A 19,091-nucleotide genomic window follows, 5' to 3' on the forward strand; every position below is an offset into this window, starting at 1 on the left:
CTTTTGATTACTAGTCCAGTACCTTAACCGCTAGGCTACAACTGCCCAGATAAATCCAACCGCTGAAAAACCTGGTTCCTAATCAGAGCCAAGTCTTCTTAATAAGCAAATAAGTGGCTGCTTAGGGTCTCCCAACCACTAGGGGGCTTTACATTTACATTTTCGGCATTTAGCAGACGCTATTATCCAAAGCGACTTACAGTCTAAGCAATTGAGGGTTAAGGGCCTTGCTCAAGGGCCCAACAGTGGCAACCTGGCAGTGGTGGGGTTTGAACCAGCAACCTTCTGCTTACTAGTCCAGTACCTTAACCACTAGGCTACAACTGCACAGCTTTACTGAACAAGCAGTATAGCCACAATACGGTTTCAATGTTCGAGTAAACAATCTGTATTGTCATGCTTATTGCTAATTTTAAGTCATAATTTGCCTTTTATTTATGGTACATTAGCTAGAAAGCTAGCTTGGTTGATAAACTTAGTTAAACAGTTACAAATTGGCCATTATGTTTATTTTTAACAGCTGGAAGTGGCTGTGTAATGCTAGAACATGAGAGTTAGTATTAAACTAACTAAAACACATGAACACACATATGAACACATTTACAGTATGATTATTAAAGACTTTTAATGTGTTTGTTTCTTATCAATGATAAAAAAAGCCACATGCTTGATGTTTAGTGTTGGGATAAAATGAAACGTGAAGCAAACGACAGTTTAACTTCAATTCACTTCAGCAAATGAATTCTTATATTAAGTCTTGCAGAAGTGTGCAGATTTTTGGATGCTAACCCAGACCGCTAGGGTTTGATCAGCCAAATACCTGTCAGCAGCAATTTCACTCCCCTTTCTGCTCCACAAAGCCTTTATTCCGTAGGACGGAGGAATTAGAGCAGCCTGGTGTTTAATACAATGGCGCTCTGATCTGAAATGGAAACGTTAAGAACTGCATTGTGAGTCGGCCACTTTTAGATGCCTGATTTGCCTCACGTTTTGCTCTTTACACCAGCGACGGAAATCCTATTAGAGCTCGTTCTGACTCATCCAGCCTTATTAGGTAAATTAGGACGTCAACACAAACCGCTCGCATCTACGGTTTATATGTGAGAGCAGCCTCACGCTGCTAGCGCTGCACCAGCCAGCTAATTGTTTACTGAAACACGACTGGCCTGATGTATTCAGGGTGATCAGGGTTTGTACAGTTGCTTAAAAAGCTGAAAATCTATTAATTTGTAAAGTTTGTAATGTCAATATATGACTATATAAAGGTCATTTTATCACTCAGTTAAAGCCTACACTCAACCCTAACCTTAACTTTTTTTCTTCTTTACCCAAATGGAATTTTTGATGCTTTTTTGTAAAACATTTTTTTTCTTTAGAATATAACACAGAATAAATAAACGCATTCAGCGTAGTATTAGTAATCTCTAATTCTGTCTATACTCCACATATACATGATTGCCTAAAATTCAGAAAAATCATATGCTGGCGTACAGCCTTTTTATATATGTTATATTAATAAAATTGCATATATAAATTAATTATATTAATGCTGGGTGCAACATATAATACCATATACATTCATCTTATAGATATATTTAATATATGTACATACACACATTTTATTATGGGTATTTCATATATGTTATAAACTTATATCAACATATATTCAAAGGATACATGTGTGTTATAATAATATATCACCTTACAGGTAACATATGTAGAAAAAACATTATTGATATAGGGGCATATATGTTTTATATTACATTTCCATGTGGGTAATTAAGACAATTAAAACTAAGACAATATGACAAAATATCCTAATTAAATTGCTTATTTAGTGGATCCAAAACTGGATCCAAAACACACGCACACTGTTTAACAGCCAACCAGGCAACAATCCTGTAACAAACGATATATTTCTACTATTAACATTGCCCTTGTTAATATTAATACATGTTCACAAACTCTCAGACATAAACACAGTGGTGCATCAGTGCTTTTATGCTTCTTTTTTCCTTTCAAGAAGCTGAGACGTAGCTTTTTTTCTTTTGCACAGTATTAGGGTGCAGAAAAAAGCGTAGTTAACCCAGTTTACAGTAAATGCCTCAGCTCATATCGCTCTGCTTTAAACCAAGATTACTTTGCAATAGATAGATAGATAGATAGATAGATAGATAGATAGATAGATAGATAGATAGATCACTTTATTAATTGCATAGGGAATGTCAGTTATTACTGCAGCTCAAAAAACAAAAAGTATTAAAGTACAAAATTATTAAAGTACAAAGTATTAAAGGGCGGCACAGTGGCTAAGTGGGTAGCACTGTCGCCTCTCAGCAAGAAGGTCCTGGGTTCGATCTCCAGGTGGGGCGGTCCGGGTCCTTTCAGTGCTGAGTTTGCATGTTCTCCCCGTGTCTGCATGGGTTTACTGTTGGTGCTCTGGTTTCCTCCCACAGTCCAAAGACATGCAAGTGAGGTAGACACTAAATTGTCCATGACTGTGTTCGATATAACCTTGTGAACTGATGAATCTTGTGTAATGTGTAACTACCTTTCCTGTCATGAATGTAACCAAAGTGTAAAACATGACGTTAAAATCCTAATAAACAAAGTATTAAAGTACAGAAGTAATGTTGTACAATGCTAAGTAATTAAATAGATTAAAAAAATGTTGTATGTAATATATACTGTATGTATATATACCGTATATACAGGGGTTGGACAAAATAACTGAAACACCTGGTTTTAGACCACAATAATTTATTAGTATGGTGTAGGGCCTCCTTTTGCGGCCAATACAGCGTAAATTGGTCTTGGAAATGACATATACAAGTCCTGCACAGTGGTCAGAGGGATTTTAAGCCATTCTTCTTGCAGGATAGTGGCCAGGTCACTACGTGATGCTGGTGGAGGAAAACGTTTCCTGACTCGCTTCTCCAAAACACCCCAAAGTGGCTAAATAATATTTAGATCTGGTGACTGTGCAGGCCATGGGAGATGTTCAACTTCACATTCATGTTCATCAAACCAATCTTTCACCAGTCTTGCTGTGTGTATTGGTGCATTGTCATCCTGATACACGGCACCGCCATTGGATGCACATGGTCCTCCAGAATGGTTCGGTAGTCCTTGGCAGTGACGCGCCCATCTAGCACAAGTATTGGGCCAAGGTAATGCCATGATATGGCAGCCCAAACCATCACTGATCCACCCCCATGCTTCACTCTGGGCATGCAACAGTCTGGGTGGTACGCTTCTTTGGGGCTTCTCCACACCGTAACTCTCCCGGATGTGGGGAAAACAGTAAAGGTGGACTCATCAGAGAACAATACATGTTTCACATTGTCCACAGCCCAAGATTTGCGCTCCTTGCACCATTGAAACCGACGTTTGGCATTGGCACGAGTGACCAAAGGTTTGGCTATAGCAGCCCGGCCGTGTATATTGACCCTGTGGAGCTCCCGACGGACAGTTCTGGTGGAAACAGGAGAGTTGAGGTGCACATTTAATTCTGCCGTGATTTGGGCAGCCGTGGTTTTATGTTTTTTGGATACAATCCGGGTTAGCACCCGAACATCCCTTTCAGACAGCTTCCTCTTGCGTCCACCTCTTGCGTGGTTTGTCCTTCTTGGTGGTATGCTGACATTACCCTGGATACCGTGGCTCTTGATACATCACAAAGACTTGCTGTCTTGGTCACAGATGCGCCAGCAAGACGTGCACCAACAATTTGTCCTCTTTTGAACTCTGGTATGTCACCCATAATGTTGTGTGCATTGCAATATTTTGAGCAAAACTGTGCTCTTACCCTGCTAATTGAACCTTCACACTCTGCTCTTACTGGTGCAATGTGCAATTAATGAAGATTGGCCACCAGACTGGTCCAATTTAGCCATGAAACCTCCCACACTAAAATGACAGGTGTTTCAGTTATTTTGTCCAACCCCTGTATATAAAACTGTAAAAGTGTCATTGCAGTAAATACTGTCAGATAAGATATATAATTAGTAATATAATAAACTGTTGTGAAGTGGTCTTTGCAGTAAATATTAACGATGATGTTGAAAATCTTGAAAATGATGTGCTTTAACCCCAGTCATATTAAAATATAATTAATGAATATCTGTAAAACACATTAAAACATGTTAAAATAAATAAAACAATCTGTCAAATGTTTCTAGGTATAGTTATACTTTATATACATATTGTCATTGACACATCTTTTAATGTAAGAGTTATTAGTTCAAGTGCTTCACAGTGAACAGTCACTAACAGGTGTAATAAATCAATTTTATGAGGAAAATAATATACTTCCAACATTGCAGCAACAGTTTAGGAAGGGTACTTACAAATCAAACTCTATAACGACATGAAGAAAAGCTCGATTAAAAAAAACAACAACTGCAGTGTCCTGCACAGAGCTCAGCAGCTCTGGAATGAACTGGAACATCATCTGAGACTTTCTCGACCAATATCACTGCCCAGCCATACAAATGCTCTTTTGACTGACATACTTTAAAGTCTTGTGAGAAGCCTTCTCAGAAGAACGGTTGTTGTTATAGCTGAAAAGATCACATTAGGCTGACCAATTGTTACCATTTGTTTATGAGATGGGGCGTCCAGCAAGCTCGTGCTCAAGTGTCCAAATACTTTTGGCTATATAGTGTATATTTATGCGCACCAATGATAGAATGTAGAGAGGGTAGAGTTGAATGCATGCACGTAGTACCAAGTAGGTTATCTTGATAAACCTGACCAATATTTACAGTTGCTCTCTTATCAGATTTTGGCAGCAGATAAAAAAACAGACTGAACATTATTAAACTATTATGTGTTTACAGTCACAACTGCTTATGTTAGATTTAATGACGGATTGTATGGAAAGGTATTGACTGGTTCCTTAATTAGACAAATCAACCCCTGACTCGTCGCATCATGCAGCACATTATTTTGTCCACAACATTTTAAAATAAAGATAAAAATAGCTTATTAAAGCTAAAGTGCAGTAATACTAGAGTGCAAAATTTAGAGCTAAAGTATAACCAGCAACATTTAAAACTGTCCAGTATTATTCAGCTCTTTTATTCATAAATTAAATGTAACTGCTTTTTCTTCACGGCATGGTGGCTCGGTGGGTAGCACTGTCGCCTCACAGCAAGAAGGTCCTTGGTTTGATACCCAGGCGGGGCGGTCCGGGTTCTTTCTGTATGGAGTTTGCATGTTCTCCCCGTGTCTGTGTGGGTTTCCTCCCACAGTCCAGAAACATGCAGTCAAGTTAATTGGAGACACTGAATTGCCATATAGGTGAAGGGGTGTGTGTATGTGTGTCTACTTGTCGATGGACTGGCGCCCCTGGTGTTACTGTGTGCCTTGCACCCATTGAAAAGCTGGGATAGGCTCCAGCACCCCTGGTGACCCTGACTGGATAAGTGGTTAAGACAGTGAGTGAGTGAGTAAGTGCTTTCCTTTAAACTCTCCTATTTATACCAGACAAACTGCAGACATTTTAGGACTGGAAGGAAACACAGAAAGTGCTTTTATAATCCTATAAGTTCACATCATGAGCGCAGTACGAACCCGGTAAATTCTACAGTGTAACATACAGCCTCACATCATTGACTGGACAGTGTGTGCTGTAGATAACCTCAGATTATTTTAAATCTTCACTCCATTGTTCTGCCGGTGCGGCCCGACTGCTGGAGCTCTCAGAAAGACAAATAAGGTTTGACATTTCTGCAGCCCTGATAGAATTATACACAGTATTTGTTGAGGGATCAGAGAAAATGATGAGCTGTAATGTTACCTTGGTGACAGCATTGTTATCACCGGCAGAGAGGAGAGGAGTGTGTGTGTGTGTGTGTGTGTGTGTGTGTGGGGAGTGAATGAGTGTGTATTGGTATGTGTGTGTATCTGTCTAGTCCAGTAAAGTGGACCATTCTCTCTCTCTCTCTCTCTCTCTCTCTCTCTCTCTCTCTCTCTCTCACACACACACACACACACACTCTGGTCTAACCATTTCTGTCATTTATTATTTCATAAATTTTTACTAACCACTTCATCCTGGTCAGGGTCTCAGTGGGTCCGTCACTACACAGAAACGCTCACACTGGACAGGGTGCAAATCTATTCCAGGGCGACACACACTCACACAAACTCACTCACACACTTTCTCTCATGTAGGAGCAACTTAATAAAGCCAATACACCTACTGCATGCTGCATTTGGGAATGTATTTGTATGTACAGTACAACTAAATTCGTTCTTCGCATATGCCAGCTTGTTTGGAAGCTGGGGTCAGAGCTCAGGGTCAGTCACTGTACGGCGACCCTGGAGCAGAGAGGGTTAAGGGCCTTGCTCAAGGACCCAACAGTGGCTGCATAGCAGAGCTGGGATTCAAACTCTCAACCTTTCAATTCAATTTCAGCCCAAAGCTCTACCCACTAGGCTATCACTGTCCACACAGTGGTATTATTGGGAGATACTTCAAAGCATCTTTAAGTCTGAAGATTTTCTATGCAAACGTGTTTGTAGACACACAGTATATGGAATGTGCACTATATGGCCAAAAGTGTTTGGACACCTGACCATGAGCTTGATGGACGTCCAATTTCAAAAACAAATGGTACTAAAACTGAGTGACCTCTAGCTGATCTTTTCAGCTAGAGCAACAGCCGCTCTTCTGAGAAGGCTTCTGACAAGAATTTGATGTACAGTGTATCACAAAAGTGAGTACACCCCTCACATTTCTGCAAATATTTCATTATATCTTTTCATCGGACAACACTATAGACATGAAACTTGGATATAAGTTAGAGTAGTCAGTGTACAGCTTGTATAGCAGTGTAGATTTACTGTCTTCTGACAATAACTCAACACACAGCCATTAATGTCTAAATAGCTGGCAACATAAGTGAGTACACCCCACAGTGAACATGTCCAAATTGTGCCCAAATGTGTCGTTGTCCCTCCCTGGTGTCATGTGTCAAGGTCCCAGGTGTAAATGGGGAGCAGGGCTGTTAAATTTGGTGTTTTGGGTACAATTCTCTCATACTGGCCACTGGATATTCAACATGGCACCTCATGGCAAAGAACTCTCTGAGGATGTAAGAAATAGAATTGTTGCTCTCTACAAAGATGGCCTGGGCTATAAGAAGATTGCTAACACCCTGAAACTGAGCTACAGCATGGTGGCCAAGGTCATACAGCGGTTTTCCAGGACAGGTTCCACTCGGAACAGGCTTCGCCAGGGTCGACCAAAGAAGTTGAGTCCACGTGTTTGGCGTCATATCCAGAGGTTGGCTTTAAAAAATAGACACATGAGTGCTGCCAGCATTGCTGCAGAGGTTGAAGACGTGGGAGGTCAGCCTGTCAGTGCTCAGACCATACGCCGCACACTGCATCAACTCGGTCTGCATGGTCGTCATCCCAGAAGGAAGCTGACGCACAAGAAAGCCCGCAAACAGTTTGCTGAAAACAAGCAGTCCAAGAACATGGATTACTGGAATGCCCTGTGGTCTGACGAGACCAAGATAAACTTGTTTGGCTCAGATGGTGTCCAGCATGTGTGGCGGCGCCCTGGTGAGAAGTACCAAGACAACTGTATCTTGCCTACAGTCAAGCATGGTGGTGGTAGCATCATGGTCTTGGGCTGCATGAGTGTTGCTGGCACTGGGGAGCTGCAGTTCATTGAGGGAAACATGAATTCCAACATGTACTGTGACATTCTGAAACAGAGCATGATCCCCTCCCTTCGAAAACTGGGCCTCATGGCAGTTTTCCAACAGGATAACGACCCCAAACACAACCTCCAAGATGACAACTGGCTTGCTGAGGAAGCTGAAGGTAAAGGTGATGGACTAAACCCAATTGAGCACCTGTGGCGCATCCTCAAGTGGAAGGTGGAGGAGTTCAAGGTGTCTAACATCCACCAGCTCCGTGATGTCATCATGGAGGAGTGGAAGAGGATTCCAGTAGCAACCTGTGCAGCTCTGGTGAATTCCATGCCCAGGAGGGTTAAGGCAGTGCTGGATAATAATGGTGGTCACACAAAATATTGACACTTTGGGCACAATTTGGACATGTTCACTGTGGGGTGTACTCACTTATGTTGCCAGCCATTTAGACATTAATGGCTGTGTGTTGAGTTATTTTCAGAAGACAGTAAATCTACACTGCTATACAAGTTGTACACTGACTACTCTAACTTATATCCAAGTTTTATTTCTATAGTGTTGTCCCATGAAAAGATATAATAAAATATTTGCAGAAATGTGAGGGGTGTACTCACTTTTGTGATACACTGTATGTCTGTGTATGGGAATTTGTGCCCATTCAGTCAAAAGAACGTTTGTATGGCTGGGCACTGATGTTGATGTTCCAGTTCATTCCAAAGCTGTTCAGTAGGACTGAGGTCTGAAATTTTCTTTAAATTGAGCTTTTCTTCATGTCTTTGTAGAGTTTGCTGTGTACACAGGGGGACAGTCATGCTGAAACAGGAAAGGACCTTCCTGCAAAGTTGAAGCCATATAATTACCTTTATATAGTTAATTTATTACACCTGTTGGCAATGTTGTGGTTGAAACAACACAGTTCAGTAATTAGAAGGGGTGTCTCAATATTTTTGTCCATTTACTCACTCAGTCACTTTCTTAACCGCTTATCCAATCAGGGTCGCTGGAGCCTATCCCAAGGCACACGGTAACATTCTGGACGGGGTGCCAGTCCATCGCAGGGCAGACACACACACACACACATGGCAATTCAGTGTCTCCAATTAACCTGGCTGCATGTTTTTGGACTGTGGGAGGAAACCGGAGCTCCCAGAGGAAACCCACACAGACACGGGGACAGTGCTACCCACCGAGACACCATGCCGCCCTTTTGTCCATTTAGTTTACAGTAAATGCCTCACCTCACATCACTCTGCTTTAATTTAGCAGACGCTCTTATTCAAAGCGATTTACAGTACTGTGACAGTATACAGTCTCGGCAATTGAGGGTTAAGGGCCTTGCTTAAGGGCCCAACAGTGGCAACCTGGCAGTGGTGGAGCTTGAACCAGCGACCTTTCGATTACTAGTCCGGTACCTTAACCACTAGGCCACAACCACACAATTATGTGCTTTACAATGCACTGGTCATTATTATTACTGTTATTAGTCTTAATTCCTCTTAATTAAAAAAGTAATAAATGACTATCACATGAATTCAAAGATTAGAAGAGGCGTCCCAATACTTTGTCTGTATAGTGTATGTCTGGAGCCGACTGTGGTACGATTTTCTTTCGCATATATTAGAACATGAGATTGCACTGCCAGCATATAAGTGAAATACCTGATAACAACACCTGGTGTGTGTGTGTGTGTGTGGAGTGAGGTGGGGGTTACGTATTTTGCTTTAAAGTGCACACTGACAGTGTTGCATGCTAGCAGAGTGCTTCCTGTGGTTGCCCAAGAGAGAGAAACTAAAAGAGCGAGAGAATTTAAGCTGCACATATTTTCTTCGCCGTGCCGCTCGGCTTCTTTCTCTCTCTCTCTCTCCCTCTCTCTCTCTCTCTCTCTCTCTCTCTCTCTCTCTCTCTCTCTCTCTCTGTCAGTGTGATTCAGACCCACGCCGGAGCGGTGACATGTTAAACTAATGCTTTCCACCTCCGTGCCTCGCATTCCTCCTCACTCTCGCGCTCAGCCTGCTTATAAACACTTTATTTACCTGCTTATTACCAGCTACAACACGCTGATTATACTGTACGGTCAGAACGAGGGGCCCGAACCGAGGAACTCTGGGAACTGATGTTTTCTGAAGTCGTAGATCTGAGGGTGATGGCAGATTTATCTTTGGCAGAGTGACGACGAGCTGCCTGTCTCTACTTATCCTGCCTTAGCTTGGCTGCTACTGCTGCTGGAAGTTCCCAGCACACACACACACACACACACACACACACACCGCAGACTTCATATCACTGTATTTGCAGCACTAGTACTAGAGTGATGATTCTTATTCTTTATAGAGTTTCACCTAGTGGTTAAGGTACTGGACTGGTAAGCAGAAGGTTGCTGGCTCAAATCCCACCACTGACGGGTTGCCCCTGTTGGGCCCTTGACCGAGGCCCTTAACCCTCAATTGCTCAATTGTTTAGACTGTATACTGTAAGTTGCTTTGGATTAAAGCTCTGCTAAATGCCAAAAATGTAACATTTGTATTGTGTAATAAAACAAGTGGGTAGCTTGTCTTGTCGCCTCACAGCAAGAAGGTCCTGAGTTCGATCCCCAGGTGGAGCGATCTGGGTCCTTTCTTTTTGGAGTTGGCATGTTCTCCCCGTGTCTGTGTAGGTTTTCTCTGGACGCTCCAGTTTCCTCGCACAGTACAAATACATATAAGTGAGGTGAATTGGAGATACAAAATTGGCCCTGACTGTGTTTGTTATTGAACTTGAACTGATGAATTATGGGTAACCTGTAAGAACCTGTCCAATAAGAAATACTGCATCATTTTCTTGCCACAATTCACTATTCAGGGTATTTCAATGTCCTCCCCAGTTACCGTATCTAAATCCAAAAAGGAACTTTGGGAGGTATAATATCAACACACACACCACACACTATATATATATATATATATATATATATATATATATATATATATATATATATATATATATATATACTGTATATATATATATATATATATACTGTATATATAGGAGTACTTTGTAGTTTTACAATTACTGACTGTAGTCCATCTGTTTCTCTACATACTTTGTTAACCCCCTTTCATGCTGCAACACAACACACACTAACACACCACCACCATGTCAGTGTCACTGCAGTGCTGAGAATGATCCACCACCTAAATAATACCTGCTCTGTGGTGGTCCTGTGGGGGTCCTGACCATTGAAGAACAGCATGAAAGGGGGTTAACAAAGCATGCAGAGAAACAGATGGACTACAGTCAGTAATTGTAGAACTACAAAGTGCTTCTATATGGTAAGTGGAGCTGATAAAATGGACAGTGGGTGTAGAAACAAGGAGGTGGTTTTAATGTTATGGCTGATCGGTGTACATACACACTGTAACAATCAAACAGTGGTTAGGAAAATAAGATTGTATTAATTATTCATACATAGCGGTTTATACACTCTCAGCTATTTACTCTTTTCTTCATGGCCACTATCGTTATAACTAAGACTTTCTCAGCATCCCTTCTAACACCAGGTTGGCTTATCACATTACACATCACAAATCTGTCCACACTTCTAATTGGGAGCGTAGATAAATTGCAGATGGAGGCGCAGGCTGCTTGTAATTCATCATCTAAAATTAGCGGCGAGCCGAGTCCTTCGGGAGATGTAAACATGGCTACCTGCGCTACACACCACGAGTCGTGTCTTCATCCATCTCACGTCCGTCTTATATCTGTCTTTTTTTTTTGGTTGAGATGCTGGGACGAGTTTAGGACTATTAATATATGCATTTATTACTGTAGCACAGTACACATCTGTTAAAAACACATCAATTAAAATTGTGTACATTTATATATATGTAAAGTACTGATTTTTTTCTATTTATTTTTGCATTTTCTCCCAATTTTAGGCGCCTCTCTATCTGCAAATCAGGGTCCTTACACAGTGTTTGAAGACCCCACCCACATAGTCCGGTCATCCCACCCTCTAGCAGACATGGTGGCCAATCAGTGTCTGCTGCAGGCACTGCCAATTCTGCCCGCTAGATGACGCCCAGCCAACCGGTGGCAATGCCGAGTTTCGAACCGAGGAGTTCAGAATCTTGGCACTGGTGTGCTAGCAGAATATCCCGCTGTGCTGCCTGGGCGCTTTTAAAGTACCGCTTTAGCCAAAAAAAATATTATCTTTAAATGCACATTCATGCAGAGCCTGAAAGTGGTGACAGGAAACTGAGGAGCATGAAGTGCTAGTCTAGGTGTTTGTGTAGATCTGTGTGATTAGTGTGTTGTAAGCTGAAGCCGTCACGTTAAGTCAACAAAGCGACTACATGTCTCCAGATTCAGGCTCATCTACTCTAAAATAAAACAAAACAAAACAGAAAACAAACCGACTGCTCGACTATAAAGGCCAGACTGCGGCGAACAGCGTGGGCCGATATTTCAAAACGAAGGCGGCGAGTGGGGACGAGGTGTCCGGAGGGTCTGCGGTTTGTTTATCGTTCACTGTTTATCTACGTGACAGTCGTGTTCAGAGGCCTGTAGAGCATCAAGTTTAAACCCACTGCTTCTTTCCTTTAGTACGATCTCTGGCTCCTGACCACCACTGGGGAAAAGTGATCTAAAAACTCTTTAGACTCTTTAGTACTTGTAGTTTCAAGGAACTGTCCAGTGAAACAGTGCTTTGGTTGTACATTAGAGATTCAGGAGATGTAAGAGTTGTATTGTCATGTAAACAGTAGGGACTGCAGTTACTCTGTACAATGCAATTCATACTTTGCTCGTCCTCCGAACATCAGTTGTGAGTATATACTGTATGTATAAGTCGTATGAACCCAGTAGGTAGTTCGGGTGCTGGAGCTGGGCAGTCTAAAGTGTTGTAACGCTCATTGAAGTCCTGACTAAACAGTTAAAGTGAACTCTACCTTGTCGTGTGCCTTTATACCTGCTTAACATTACATTACATTATATATATGCTCCTCAGTTTCCTGTATATGAATGAAATTTGTTGTTTGTTTTTTGGCACTGGGGCCCATGAGCTTTTTAATGCCATCAACAAAAAAGGTTTTTGGTTGAGCACGTAGCCACTGATGCAGCGCTGCTTTCACATCATCATCAGGTGAAAATCTTCTTCCCCTTAAAGCTTTTTCAGATGGAGCTAAATCTGGACTATAAGCATCTCTCAGTCTCTCAGACACGACCGATTACTCCTCCTCCCACCCTCACTGCTTATAACCAAAATATAAGATCCCTTATATAAAAATTTTATGCATAGCATTTAGTAAACTCATTTGGTGAATGGTTAGAGCCACTGCATTTTGAGGATTTGAATCCCGGACTGGGCACACAGATACAAAAGTTGCATGGTGTAACAAAAACCTAGCGTTTAAGTGGACATGTATCAGTGCCGGTCCTAGATAAATAGAAAGGTTGCGTGAAGATGAGCTGCACCTAATCACTTTGGCGCCCCCTGCTAATCACTAATCACGTTGAAAGGAATCATTGGTTTATTATGCATAGCATTTATTGCTTGTGAGCTAGGTAACAGCTCATAGTTTTTGTTAGCGTTATAATCTAAAATTTTGTATGAAATGTGAAACTTGTTTTGTTTTGTTATTAACAGAAAATTATTATTTATAATTATTTACACATCAGTGGACCATTGGCTGGTATACAGCTAACCTAGTGCCTCGACCGCTCAGCAGAGGCCGCACTTACACACGTGACGAGGAACCCTGTTCTGTCATTGTCCCGCCCTCTACATACACCCAGCCAATCGTGTGTCTGTGTAGGTGCCCGGCTGGCTGATATCAGAGCTGAAATTCTAACTCGAGAGCTCAGGATCTTAGCACTGATGGACCAGCATGTTTTACCACCTAAGCACCATTTCATTTTTTTATTTACACGGTAATTTTAATATTGAGAACAGCACATCTTTTAACTGAATCAAGTCTTATGAGTCAAATTCATTAAAAAAGTTACTGTGGTGAGGATTACTAGCCACCGGTGCTCAGTACCATAACCAGTCCTGCTTTCTCTTTCCTGCATTGTGTATAAATAGTCTCAGCGTTTGCTGGTCTGAGTCCTACATACGAATGTTTATGGGGGTTTTAGGTACAGGGTGGAACATGTCGGAGAGCGCTGCCGTGTGTGTGTGTGGCCGCTCTGATGATTAAGTGGGGAGTTCCTCTTTATTCTCGCCTGTCCGCGTTTAGGGACACCGTCTTGGGACAGAGCTGAACTGTAAAACAGGCCTGGCTATTCGTTTCTTTCATTTTAACAAGCTGAATAACTAAATCCTGCCCGAAGTGCTCTGTGATTCCAGAGAAATGTGCAGTTACATGTTAAGTTCCATGTAACGTGTAATATGCTTCATTACTGCGCCGTGACACATAACCATGCTTATTAGCTTTCGTAGCTTGTAATTTACAGCCGGTATGACTACAAGAGTTGCATCGTAGTAGAAAAAAATAATACAAAAAAATAATTAGTGATTATTTATCACAATTACTTTAATTGTGATGAAGAATTTGTATTTTTTCCCCTGCAAACTCTTTGAGAGGCTGGACAGGCCTTTCATCTCAGCAGTGCTATCAGCAGGTCAGGCGTCTACACAGACATGATTGGCTATGTCTGGGGGGTATTGGTGTGCACTTGTCAGTGCACTCTCAGTGCCGGTCCCAAGTCTGGTTAAAATAAAAAGGGGTTGCATGAGTTCAAAGGCGTTTAACGTGTGCCTTGAAAGTTGTAGCCTAGCGGTTAAGGTACTGGACTAGTAATCAAAAGGTCGCTGGTTCAAGCCCCACTACTGTCAGGTTGTCACTGTTGGGCCCTTGAGCAAGGCCCTTCAGCAAGTTGCTCTGAGTAAAAGCATCTGCTAAATGCCGAAAATGTAAAAATATGTAAGACCTTCTGCATGTTATTGGGAAGAACATACCCAGGGAGAACATACCAAGCACCTTTCGGACGGTGACCAGGTCACCAGCCACCATGTTGCCCTAGTCAATCAATCATAAACTTTATACCCAGCAAACATTTGCCAACTTTGAGTTCTCGGTTTAAACAGAATCCACACTGACCGTGTCTCGTATGTTGTTTTTCTTTCCCCTGCAGCAGTAGCTGAGCATGTGGATGCAGAACTATCTCTGGCCGAACTCGGCCGCCACACCCCCACCCTCTTGGACCCCAACATGGTGGCCCCGCTGCCCCCGGGACTGGGAGACCATGACCTCCTGACCTGCGGCCAGTGCCAGGAGACCTTCCCTCTGGGCCACATCCTGCTCTTCATCGAGCACAAAAAGAAGCAGTGCCATGGCCCGCCCGGCACTCACGGCTGCTACGACAAGATGGTGGACCGGAGTAGCCCCTCTCCGCCTCGCGCCGAGCTGAGAAAGGTGGAGGAACCGGTGGAAATCGGAATCCAGGTGACACCCGAGGACCAGGAGGACAGGCTGCTGACGCGTCCGAAAGGAATTTGCCCCAAGCAGGAGGGTGGCTTGGCAGGTACGTGTATCTCTCTCCCACAGCCTGAAGTTTCCAAAACAGGAACGTCGCCCGCTGTTACTCACTGTGAAGAATCACTAGATCAAATATTACTTTTATTATTCTGTAGAAATCTTGTTCATTTATATTTATTTTTGCAAATGTATGAATCTCAAAAGATCAAATTTTGTATCATAAAATTCACACACTATATATGCGATATGTACACTGGTACCTTGAAACTCAACCTCGGTTGGTTCTGGGAGTGGCGTCGAGTTTAAAAGTTGAGTTTCAAGGTATTTTTTCCCATAAGGATGTTTGGGAAACCTGTTAATGTGTTTCATGGTCTCGTGGAACTGCAAATATTTTAGGCTTTATGTAAAATAATTGGGTCGTTTTGACATTTATACACTGAAAATAACTCAAATATAATATAAAAACACTGAAAAACTATTAAAAATCGACATACAAATACAAAACCTCCACTTTACCTTTACATCTTTATTGTTTCCTGACGCTTCTGAATCATGGAGATGCTTGATCTTGGAATACCGTATTCTGTTCAGTACCACCGCATTCACATTTCCGCTTTTTTCTGGACTTATTGTACTCAAACAGTGAGTGAGGACTTTGATTAGTGGAGGAACTTATGAGCAGTAAAAATTAAGAGAACTTTAGTCCGCCTGTCTCCTTCTTTTAATACATTAAACCACATAAAGCTTTTTTTACGATAAGCGTTTTTTAGACTCTGGGAGAAGCTGATTCTGATTCTCACAATTTCTCAGAAGCTCGAGCTGTAACACAAGTTTAAAAGTGAAACAGTAAGGAAAATCCGGATAAACACAGATACATGTGGAGCTGTAACACTGGATCTGACGGTTATTCCACACAAATGCAGATTCGTCTCATATTCGCACTTCGATGACGTTTTAACGCACCGCTCAAGCCGAGCGCTGAACAAAACAGCTGTTCATTGTTAATTTGAAATTAAATAAAAAAAGGCTGAACACGTGCCTGCACAGAGACGGGAAAATAGTGCTGTCAGGGTGTGTCTCTCCGTACACAGGGCTGATCCGCATTGCACATTGTCAAAGTGTAGGTGACAAAATGCATACGGCTGCTGCCCACGTGTTGGAGGGGGCGTGGGTTAGCTTCGTTCTCCTCAATCAGAGTGGGGATCGGCATTGGTGGAGTGGAAGCGTGACGCAATCGGGCAATTAGACGCGTTAAAAAGGTAGATATATATAAAAAGGCTGAACACGTCAAATTTAAGGGAAGCGTCAAGTTTAAGGGTACAAACTTCTCCCTGAAGTGCATCGAGTTTCGAGGATTTAACATCGAGTTACACGTTTCCACTGTAGTTGCATACCTTTGAACCCTATCAAGAGACATAACCCAGCACTCGTTCGACCTGACCCTGCTCATCTCTGTGCCTTCGTAGCGATTGTTTTCCTATGACTGATTTCATTAGGGGAGCCAGTGCAGTACCACCACATTATGAACCCAAAGTCCCCCATAAATCCGCCCCCGACCCCAAATCCCCCTGAAAGTCTGGTAGTTAAAACAAGTGGCGCAAAACAAGACAAACTTAGTGAGCTCTTGCTTTTTTTCTGGAGAAATCCATCCTGAGCCATCTGTTTAAAAGTTGGAAAGCTCATTAAAATTCAAACGCTCCAAATGAGGGCAGGAGAGAAAGCAGAGACCGGAGAGAAAGAGGGATTAAAAGCACCGGTTTGCTATTGAACGGGGGGTAAAGAGGCAGTTTCGCTCTGTCCAGCTGCAGGGGAACGAGTGCGCTCTCCCTTCCCTTCTTTAGTTATCTTACAAAACCGTGCGGTCGGGTCCTTCCCGAATCAGCCAGAGGGAGCTCGGGAAATGGGTCTCGTAAAATAATATCCAGGGTCGGACCGAGTTGGCAGGGGGAAAAGCGAGTGGAGCAGCTTATGACACTGGCTCCGGTTTTAATAACCTCTTTTTTTCCCGTTCCTTGTTTGCGAAGGTTTCCCGCGGCATCGAAGACAATTTACTCGCCGCCACCGTGGCACGGCACACATTTAAATGCCCTTAATAATCAGGAGGAAGCTAATTTAGTCCCAGCCCCACATGGTGCCGAGCAGCCCGGGCAGCCTCACAGTGCAGACGCAGACGCTTGCTCGGCGTTAATTACGAAAGACAGTACGAACGTTCATAGACAAAGCGTACTACTACATAGCGCCACATAGGTGTCTTCTACATACCAGAGGCATTAGCACTCGAGCGTACGGGTAACATTAACAGATAAACATGCTAATACTGACCTAACTACCTAAACACTGTAGGCTAACTTGATGTTGAAGTGTTCCTCTCGGTTACTGAGTTTTTATTTATAATGGAACAGTTACTGTATGTACACACGCTGGCACTTTACGCTGTGTACGTTTGCCATGACTATCATTCCCAGTAAGTAAACAGCATAGATGAAGCGGTATGACCTCAGTTAGTTAATGTCTGTAACAAGTTCTCCTCTTGACAAAGCCCTACCACCACTACGAGGGTTCTTCAGAAAGTTTCCGCACATTTTTAAAACTATTTATTACGAATTTTAAAAACAAATGGAATCACTCTTCTACACAATCACCTTCTGATGCATTTTTCCAGTGTTGTACCAACTTTTTGGTTGAGTGTGTAGCCACTGATCATCATCACATGAAAATATTCTTTCCCTTAAAACGTCTTGAGCATCCAAAAAGATAAAAATCAGATGGCGCTAAATCCAGACTATAAGACATGACTGATTACTACTCCTCCGACCCTCACCGTTTCCAACCACAATATAAAAATGTGGAAACTTTTTGAAGATCCCTTGTCCGTTGCCACTGTTGGGCCCTTGAGCAAGACCTTTAACCCTCAAGTGCTTACACTTGTAGGTCACTTTGGATTCAAGCGTCTGCCAGATGCAGTTAATGTAAATGTTTCCCACCTTTCGCACAATGAATCAGACTCACCGCGACCCTGACCGGCATGAAGCAGTTATAAAACAGTCAATGAATGAATGAATATACACTCAAGTGGAGTATTTGTCTGCATATTTAATTTGGGGCAGTTTTTGCTGGATGCCCATTCTGACGCAACCCTCCTATTTATCCAGGCATGGGTAAATGTGTCGCCCTAAAGGCTAGGTTCACTTACGCCATGCACATTTCATCTTCGTTAGCTCAGCCCGCATAATTCATTGATTTATTTGATATCACTCATTTTATATTCATAATGAGGAATGGTTGGTTATAAAATAAGCAAGAACTAAACAAATACAAATACAAATACTGTTTGTGTGTGTGTGTGTGTGTGTGTGTGTGTATGTGTGTGTGTGGTGGAAACAGGGGCCTTCACTTAAACTTTACTTGTATGGAAAGAAATTGAAAACACATGCTTGGATGTTCAAAATCTTCTAAAATATCTTCGTTGTTTGGCTCTTTTTTTGCCCAGCAGTGCAGGGTACATACACTGACCAGGCATAACATTATGACCACTGACAGGTGAAGTGAATAACACTGATTATCTCTTCATCACGGCACCTGTTAGTGGGGGGGGGGGGGGGGGGGGGGGGATATATTAGGCAGCAAGTGAACATTTTATCCTCAAAGTTGATGTTAGAAGCAGGAAAAATGGACGAGCGTGAGGATTTGAGCGAGTTTGATGAGAGCCAAATTGTGATGGCTAGACGACTGGGTCAGAGCATCTCCAAAACTGCAACTCTTGTGGGGTGTTCCCAGTCTGCAGTGGTCAGTATCTATCAAAAGTGGTCCAAGGAAGGAACATTGGTAAACCGGCGACAGGGTCATGGGCGGCCAAGGCTCATTGATGCACGTGGGGAGTGAAGGCTGGTCCGTGTGGTCCGATCCAACAGACGAGCTACTGTAGCTCAAACTGCTGAAGAAGTTAATGCTGGTTCTGATA

The 19,091-nt window shown here is 42.5% G+C and overlaps 1 protein-coding gene across 3 annotated transcripts in view; it reads left to right on the plus strand.

Moving 5' to 3' along the window:
* The window catches only part of bcl11ba (BCL11 transcription factor B a), a 94,445-nt gene that overhangs the window by 20,144 nt on the left and 55,210 nt on the right, over positions 1–19,091 (plus strand). For 2 of the 3 annotated variants that reach the window (XM_063006954.1, XM_063006952.1), the window contains exon 2: positions 14,787–15,176. In XM_063006954.1, coding sequence (XP_062863024.1) covers positions 14,787–15,176 — 390 coding nt within the window. The remainder of the gene's footprint in view (positions 1–14,786; positions 15,177–19,091) is intronic. The other variant, XM_063006953.1, reaches the window with a different exon arrangement.

Source organism: Trichomycterus rosablanca, chromosome 13 (assembly GCF_030014385.1).
Source record: "Trichomycterus rosablanca isolate fTriRos1 chromosome 13, fTriRos1.hap1, whole genome shotgun sequence".
NCBI classification, from domain to species: domain Eukaryota; kingdom Metazoa; phylum Chordata; class Actinopteri; order Siluriformes; family Trichomycteridae; genus Trichomycterus; species Trichomycterus rosablanca.